The sequence below is a fragment of the Colossoma macropomum genome, unplaced genomic scaffold, assembly GCF_904425465.1.
Source record: "Colossoma macropomum unplaced genomic scaffold, Colossoma_macropomum, whole genome shotgun sequence".
Classification (NCBI taxonomy): Eukaryota; Metazoa; Chordata; class Actinopteri; order Characiformes; family Serrasalmidae; genus Colossoma; species Colossoma macropomum.
The window spans coordinates 13,639,374-13,648,604 of NW_023494793.1; the positions used below are offsets into that span (position 1 = coordinate 13,639,374).

Here is a 9,231-nt window from a genome sequence, read left to right on the forward strand (position 1 = left end):
CCCAACTTTTTTGGAAATGGGGTTGTAGAAGTAATCTGTCTGTGCTGTGGGGCAACACGAAGGAAAAACTTATCAAAGGTCTAACACTGATATTGATCAGTCTGGTGGCAGATCACAACCTCCAGACCCTGGGGATGGTCATGTGTGTAATCCTTTTGTGCTCCTGAGATATCTACACTGACAGCAGCTGAGTCCAACAATTTAGAACACACTGTTCCCCTGCAAGCTACCACAAGGCGATGTGTTCTGCTAAAGGAGACATATTTGCGGGGGAAATGGCTTATTGTTTGTCATGATTTGATTTCTCTCAGGAAAAAGGCCACAGCAAATAGTGAAGAGAAAAAATGTAATGTAGCTGGCCGACGTGAGAACAGTTATACTAAGTGTGCCTTATTTCATTTCAAGGTGGATATAATTCTAACAATTTTTAAATTAGAGTACACAAGTTCCCCCCAAACATCATCGATCGGCCAAGTTGGCACCTTTACTTTGTGCTTTTTTCACAGAAGTTACAAACCTGAGCCCATTAAGAGTTTCTGTTGGTTCAGTGTCCAGTAGTCCCAAATGGCATTGTGTGTTTTCTTGATTGATTAATAATCAGTGTAAACGATTCTAATGGTTTAACAGGTGTTCTAAGGCTGATTCCAGATGAATTTGGTGGTTTCCTAATGGGATCTAAAGGTGTCCTACAGGAAACTAGTGGTCTCTGCTTGGTAACCGCTAAGCCAGTTCCCCTTAGAAAGCAATCGGGTTTTAATCCTAATGGTTCTGATAGTCATTTTTAGCAGGGAAGACAAGTAATGGAAGTCTATGTCATCTAAAATCTTGTCAGTGCCACAGACTTGTGTTGTATTAGCCTCATAGCTCCAGTGCAACACTAAAGAAGCAGACTTCAGACACCAAGCATGTCTTGGCTGATCAGCTGAGTTTGGGGTAAGGGGAAAATTGTGTAAAGTGGGTTTCGCAGTGAACCTTAGCTTTAAACACCCCCCAGCCTGACACCATTCATCTTTAGCCCAGTGGTCTAACCCAAGCATCTTTCTATCTCTTTAGCACAGTTTCGTTAAATCACACTATTTATAAGACATGTAAATCATTGTTTTGAGCCCTCAGGCGACTTTGGGCCTAATTTTCATTCATTTTAGGCCCTCATGGCTGCTTTTCTATACATACGCTCTATATTACAGACCTAACTGAGGAAATCCTGGTCATAAAAAGTCCTACAGCGCCCTCTAACGTTCAGTGGAGTCTATTGCTATGAGCTGTTCAAAGAACCTAATTCACAATCAGCTGAGGTTCATCAACCGTCGAGCACGGTTCAGCCTACAGTCACAGTCAGCGTTTGGGTGCTTGAGTTTGTCTCATTTTTCAGTAAGTTAAAAGAAAATATATGCAAATTCTACAAGTCTAATGAGTCAGTTCATAGGGGTAATTATTATTTTAAGAGGTTAGCTACAAATACTGCTAAACTTCCCTGCTGAATTTTATACAGGCCACGTTTAGCTTTAACCAGTGAATATAACATTAGTGACTCCTGTAGCCTCGAGTTAACGAACTTCTCTCTTTCAACAGAATAAAACACTTTCTTAACCAGAGGTAAGTACTGACATTCACTCGAGTTAGATGTGTTTAAGTTGACTGGTTTAACTGTTCAACTTAGCAAGGAAATAAATCTAGTTTCCATTCAGTTCTCTTTGAGTTATTCGCGTTTATTTTGGGCCTAAAATAACCCAAAACAAAGAGATTAGCTAACTAGGTTAGCAACTTCAGTTTCTGAGCTAATGCTGGATGTTGCACATTCAAAAATATTTCTTTTCAGGGGTTCCTTATTAAAGGTTATGGTTCTATATAGCATAATGAGTTCTGTATAGAACCATTTCATGCTTGAAGGGTTCTTTGCATGGTGAAATGGTTCTTCAGATTGGTGGAGAATGTGTTGTGTATGGTTCTATATAAAACCTTTTTGAAAATGGTTCTATATAGCACCAAAGAGGGTTCTGATAATGTTGTGATGTCAAGCTTGTAACAATAGAAGAACCCATTTTAGTGCTATATAGAGCCATTTTCAAAAAGGTTCTGTATAGAACCATATACAACACATTCTCCATCAGTCTAAAGAACCATTCAAGCAGGGAATGGTTTTATAAAGAACTCGGAAACATTGCCTTTACTAAAGAACCCTTGAAGAACCGTCTTTTTTCGATAGTGTAGTAAGGGTTCCCCTCTTTTCCTATTCACGTTCATCTCTTACATTTTGGTGCTTCTTTTCTTTGTACTTGATTCGTTATTGAAGTGAAGCAAAACATGAATGTGGCTTTAGGCTACTCTACCCACCTCTGTTCATGACCTGTGACTAGCAAACATCTCTCGTCTTCCTTTCGCTTGTCTAGCCTGAGGGGGCTGTCTGAAATGACCACCTGTGTCGATGAAGATGTTTCCATAGCTTCGGTCAGCCTGTCAGAGTTAACCAGCTCTTCATCGATTTCTGACAGAGTCTGTGTTCACTGGGGTAGGGCCTGCCTCCTTTTGTATTCCCTGTATTCCTGTCTCTCTCAGAATAGCTCTCTGTCAGCCATATGGTTTGTCACTGTTTACATGTTTTTCCTTTTGTGCTGTGACCGGCCTGCCAGGATGTGAGCTCAGTGCTGCCCAGAGCACGGCTGTGTTTGAGGTAGAGGACGATCTTCTGGAGAACCAGTTCTTCATCAAAACAGTAAGATCACTCACTCATGACTAATGGATGAATCCCTGGGCTCAAGCTAGAAAAGAGCCAGACCTGACTTGAGGCAACTGGAATGACAGATGAGGCTGGCTTGCGTGATATTTTTGTTTTTTATTTATTTTATTTATTCTTTTTTTGTGAAACAAAAGCTAATTCTTATTATTTTGAAAGATATTATAATTATTAAAAGTTGGAGTATGCATTTCAATGAGCAGTGCAATCTGTGAAAATGTTCTGCCAAGTGAATTTCAGACAGGGATTTTTAGAACGATGTAGTCCAGTGGATTCATTTTGGACTATTATGGGCCATCAGTGTGATTAAATATGCAGTCCTAACATGCTAATTTGCAGTATCGGAACTGATCAACAACCCAGATAAGGCCTGTCCCAGAATCTTGCACAGCTGATGAATGAATTGGATATGGTTGCCCTTCTGTGCCTTGATTAACAGAACTAATTAGGTTAATCAATCAACCTTGAACTTTTCAAGAAAACGTAAGGCACTGGAAAGGGCCCTGTCTAAGGTGTTTAACAGTTAAGGGCTGTGGATTACATGTGCGTTCAAGCAGGAGAGCGTAAAGCAGCAAGTTCTTGCAAATGAAGCAAGTGCTGTTCACATTACTTTCCCCTGTCTCTGACATTCAGCCTGCCTGGGTAGATTGTTAGTTTATTGATTGTGAGTCAGGGCTGCACATTTGTTACCCGTTATTGTGATTTTGTCCTTAGCAATACTGATATCGCAAAAGGCTGCAATATGCAAATGAGCTCTGACTTGTCACAGTGTTTGTTACTTTGTGCTGAGGGATTCCTCACCAATCCCAGTTCCAGAATAGTTTCTGTGGCTGCTTTTGATAAATCAAAATAATTATGTAATTCAACAAAAAGAAATTTATTTGGTCAAATTAAAGGGGAATTCCACCTATATTTTGAAATATCTGAATAATTAAATCATTTAAGATGTAAACAAAGTCATTCGGAGGGGGTTGGTGTCAAATCTTTTGTTCTTCAGAAACTGACAGTCAGAATTGTTCACTCTGGTGGTGATAGGAACCAGACGTCAGAAGAGTTCAGTGCCTTTAAGCTCCCTCTCAGAGAGTGATTATATAAAATGGTTATGAATGCGCTGGCTAATGCCTGAGATACTGTGTTATGATTGTTCTACAATACATTTGAGGCCTAAAATGCAATTTTTAAGAATATTTCATTGCAGAGAGGCACATGCAGGGCCTTGTAAGGCAAAATAGTCAAAATAGAAAACTTGTTTTCAGATTTGCTGATGTCATCAACATTACATATTAAAACCCAGAAGACACATGTAGGTTTATGGGACATTTTGTTTAGTAAATAAAATGGCTATCTTTGCACTGTAGACATCACAACCTCTGATTCCCATCACATCAAACCACTCTGAATGACATTGTTTACATTTCACCGATTAAATTAGGCAGAAAATTTGAAAAATTGGTGCAGGCCAGTCTTTAACCACATCACATTATTGATTCACAAGTACATTTTTGCAGTTACAATATGTAGTAGTGTAGCAAAGGAATGACAGTAGTACTGATTTGTCCATACCCTATAGCTCTAGCGTGTGCAGTGTTCAGTAACTGTGACTAAACTGGACCTTGAGGATGCATATTGTGGTCTTTTCAATGGCAGCAGGCCTCTCTTTCCCTATTCCTATGCAGTAGGTTGCTTTCAGCATCACGCAAGCCGAGTTGCACGGCCGGCAGTTTTAGATTCACTTACGCAGGCGTGGCATGCACCAGCCTGGTGGTGCTTAAAAGGCAAGAGAGCTTTGACAGATGCCTCGTCTGAGTTCAGGGATGATAAATGGTGTATGTATTTCATTTCGCTTTTTGCCTGCTCCTTGTGCAGATATGCCTGAGCGCGGAGGCGGGCGACGAGATGCATGTAGTAGCCGTATCTGACGGCGTCGGCGGCTCCAAGCCCATACCGATTGCCACCCTGCGTCACTGTATGCCCATGGTGAGTCATACTTTTGAATAGATCTGATTGCAAATGCATTAGCTAAAGCAAAGTTCATTTTCATTGTAAAGCGCACCCTTTGCTGACAGTGGTGTTAAAATGCGCACAGTTGTATAATCACCATAGAAAAGCTCTGTCAATAGAATGGGATGCTCAGAAGCAGCCATGCATAAGCCTAACATAACTATGCAGAGTGCCAGGCATCAAGTAGCGAGGTTTAAAGCTTACCAGCACTGGGCTGTGGAACAGTGGAACTGTGTTTGTTGTTTGAAGTGATGAAGCTCCATCCTTTGGGATGAGCTAGAGCGGTGTGTGTGATCCAGAACTAATCATTCGACATCAGTGCCTGACCTCACTAATGCTCAGCGTAGACACTGTCACTGCAGAGTTCCCTCCGGTTCGCTGAGCTACGTCCGGAGCTGCTGTAAAACACTTAACGAAGACCAGTGTTTCTCAGCCCTGGTCCTGAAGGCCAAACCAATCAGCTCATTAAAACAGCCCATTATTGATTTAAAGTGGCAGAAAAAAGCTCTAAAATGTGTAGGGCTGTGGGCCTCCAGGACCAGGGTTGAGAAACATTGACGTAGACACACATGACCTCATGCATCATTATGTATTATTACATCAAGTTATTGCAAACCATTGTGCTTATGCCTGTGAATTACTACATAATCACAATTAGATCCGATTGCAATTATTTTCCACAATTGTTAGCTGTCACAATTATATACTTGCGTCACGAAACAACAGAATTTGATTTGTGTATTCACCCCTTGGGTTTATATGGGAGGCAAATCCAGCCAAAAAAGAAATTAAAATGAAAGCAATAAAATGTAAATGCAAACCTCTTTTTGCCATTTCTTTTTCCAAACATCTGTGCAAATAGCCTGCCAAAATTTAAAATGAAATGAAATACCTTCATTTGCAATTTCATTTTTCACCTGAGCATGGGCCATTTGTGTCAAAAATAAAAATAATTGTAAAACAGCTGTTTGTCATTTCATTTTAGTCATTATTCTGGTTTTTCATGGCCAAATCTAAAATGAAAAAGCTATTAGAGAAAAAAGAAGAAGCTTCACTTTGGCTTTGGCTTTTCTCCATGAAATGCAGAATACGAGTCAAAACTAAAATCAAAATGCAGCGTTTACGTTCTTATTTCTTTTTCACAGCAATCGGCTGCATATCTGACAAAATTAAAATGGAAATGCAAAACTGATAAATCAACAGCAAAGTGACTTTGTGATTCAGATTTCGGCACGGACGCGCTTTAAGTGTCAGAATGAAAAGGCAAATGCAAACGAACATCAGCGCCACCTGCTGGACATTACTTTACATTTTCCACTTTTCGATTTTGTTTTCAAACTGACCAACATGCAAATATATGTTAATTAGCACTAGGCGGGGCTACGGGGTACATTTTAGGACATCCTCAGACCTCCGAGTCAGAGCGGCATCATTCCTCAAGCTAAACGACTTCGAGTCTCGAGAAAAACCATCATCATGACTCAGATCTGGTGAAACTGAACGTCAGAACAAACACCGTCAGAAAAACTGGAAATGTTATACTGGCATTTATATCGAGATACATAATAGTTTGTTATATGAACCACTATAAGCTCAACCAGACTTGCATTTGGTCTGATACCTTTTCTCTGAGGCCGTTTGGTCTGACGTTCAGTTTCACCAGATCTGAGTCATGACAAAGGTTTTTTTTCGAGACTCGAAGTTGTTTAGCTTGAGGAATGATGCCGCTCTGACTCGGAGGTCTGAGGATGTCCTAAAATGTACCCCGTAGCCCCGCCTAGTGCTAATTAACATATATTTGCATGTTGGTCAGTTTGAAAACGAAATCAAAAAGTGGAAAATGTAAAGTAAACCGTCACTTTGCTGTTGATTTATCCATTTTGCATTTTCATTTTCATTTTGTCAGATATGCAGCCGATTGCTGTGAAAAAGAAATAAGAACGTGCATTTTGATTTTAGTTTTGACTCGTATTCTGCATTTCATAAAGAAAAGCCAAAGCGAAGCTTGGATTTTCTTTTCTCTATTAGCTTTTTCGTTTTAGATTTGGCCATGAAAAACCAGAATAACGACTAAAATGAAATGACAAATAGCTGTTTTAAATTTATTTTTATTTTTGTCACAAATGGCCTGTGCTCTTGTGAAAATGAAATTGCAAATGAAGGTATTTCATTTCATTTTAAATTTTGGCAGGATATTTGCACAGATGTTTGGAAAAAGAAATGGCAAAAAGAGGTTTGCATTTACATTTTGTTTTCATTTTAATTTCTTTTTTAAAAAGCATTTATTGAAACGTGGCATTATTTTTTTTTCTTACAAAATTACCGAAGGTTCTAGCTTCCGACTGGTGCTATAAAACATGCAGAAGGCACAAGTGAGCAGAGGAGTATTTATATTTTTGTAACAACACTAAGAATCACAACTCTGTGGCACTGAAGTTGTGATTGGGTGGAATATTTCATGAAAACTGGGTGCCATGCTTTCTGTTCTCAAGGTTAGACCTTCTAAGCAGAATTTTTTAACAGTAAATTGCATTGTGTTTCTGTAAATATGGCAAAAAATATAATGAAAGAAACTTTTCTGTGCAGTGAATGAAGAATGGAGAGGATAACAAGCTCACATATTTGCACACAGTCATATGTAAAAGTTCACATTACGCACTTTGTTGATTTTCTAAATAAAAAGTTAACACATCCTCTACAGGGAACTCACTTAAATATGGCTTTTTCTGATTTTTGCAAACATCAACACGATAGTCAAATTCATCCCATACTCGATTGAGCATGTCGGGTGTCGCTGCCCTCACGGCTCTTTCAATGCGACTTTGGAGATCAGTGTTGTGGAACCAACAACGAACGCTCTGAGCTGTTGGAGGTTCATTGTCGACAAAAATTACTCCTCACAGTTATGACAGATCCACTCTTATTAAAGTGGAGAACACAAAACGCTTTCTGCTCAGGGGTTGCATCTCCTTGCAGACTGAAGGGAGCCATTTTCTGGTAACAGTCAGAAACTCTATGACCCCATCTTTCAGTTGGTATGTGATTGGTTTCTAGGAACCTCACGGTTGTAAAAATATGGTGCTTTGAAATCGGATTAATCTTTTTAAATCACCCTGTGTGTGTGTGTGTGTGTGTGTGTGTATATATATATACCTTTAGTAATATTTGAGATGGAACTTCAATGACTGTCTATAACGACATAACAAAATATTTGGTCCTACCAATAATATAGTTTAAAACTTATGTTTTTCACTTATTATTTGCATTAATTTGCCATACTCTGTGTGTTAAGGATGAACTTGAATTTTTAAGTAATATGTTTGTTTATAAGCTTAAAGACACTTAGCACTTTGTCCCTTATACGTTGCATTGGATTGGAATGGCTCTTGTGGGTTTTTTTTGATGTATTAATTCTCTTTTGATAGTGTTGGTTCAAAAAGCCAAAAAGTGGACATTATTGAAGCACAGACTTGATCAAACATGTACACAATGCTTTTTCAGGTCAGTTTCCCTGGCTTGGAGCTCATGCCTCCTGTTACCTTCCAGCTTTGTTCAGGCAAAGGACCAGTATTCATCTCAGGTCAACACATCACACGTGAGTGTGTGCAACACGTGAGTTCCCATCTGATTATCTATCCCTGATGATTACAAATGATGCCCTTGCCTTTTTTTGTAGTGAATCCTACTGAAATCACAGAGGAAGAGGAGGAAGGGGATCTCAGAGCTGACATCCTGAAAGAATGAAACACGCCGGATCCTCCACCCCATCATCTGTGGTCACTATTGATGAATCTGACAGGCCACGTACACTGACTTAATGAATGACTGACTTGGCTTTGTTTTGTTTATTTACCTGATTGGATTTGTGGGTTTGGAGATTATATTTATGTGATGGTTTACTTAAATTATTGTGCCTGTATGAATGTGGTTGAATACAGTATCCCAGTGAGCAGAATTTGTCCAGATAGATGTATTTGTTTAGACTTCAAGGGGAAGATCAGATGCACAAAATATGTCAGGGGGAAACAATCCAATACTGCTTGTCTAAACAAAAGTTCTGCAGTATATTTATGCAGCAGGATTCAGATTTGTCTCTTTTCTTTTTCAGCAGATCAGATTCAGATGGCAAGCTTGCGGTCGAGTAATCGTTTACAGAAATGAATGTGGTGCAAATGAGAACCTTACAAAGCTGATTTCATGTGACTTTTTGTTGTTTGGATTTCAGTGAACAGTTAGAATATGTGAGAAGAATCAGATTTGCCTCGACCTGACAGTTGTGTGATCTGTATTGTTTATACTGTAATTGTGCTGTTTTTCTGTAAAGAAATGCATTCGGGTTCATGTTTTTAATGAAGTAAAATAAAATAATCAAGGTCAGCTAAACTTTTAGATGAGGTTGTAACTCCTAGATTGATAATAAAAGTATTTTAATTTTACCAGTAATTCAGGGCAGAATCTGTTTTGAGTCAGTACTGAGGTGCATGGAGTTCACCGTA

General features: G+C 39.1%; 1 protein-coding gene across 1 annotated transcript; it reads left to right on the forward strand.

Moving 5' to 3' along the window:
• Positions 1-689: 689 nt before the first annotated feature.
• Positions 690-8,761, forward strand: npm2a (nucleophosmin/nucleoplasmin, 2a). Its single transcript, XM_036578004.1, has 7 exons — positions 690-1,371; positions 1,573-1,596; positions 2,391-2,509; positions 2,631-2,713; positions 4,601-4,711; positions 8,237-8,330; positions 8,412-8,761. Exons 3-7 carry the CDS (start codon positions 2,410-2,412, stop codon positions 8,477-8,479), a joined length of 456 nt encoding a protein of 151 aa, XP_036433897.1. The 5' UTR covers positions 690-1,371; positions 1,573-1,596; positions 2,391-2,409; the 3' UTR covers positions 8,480-8,761.
• Positions 8,762-9,231: the final 470 nt, after the last annotated feature.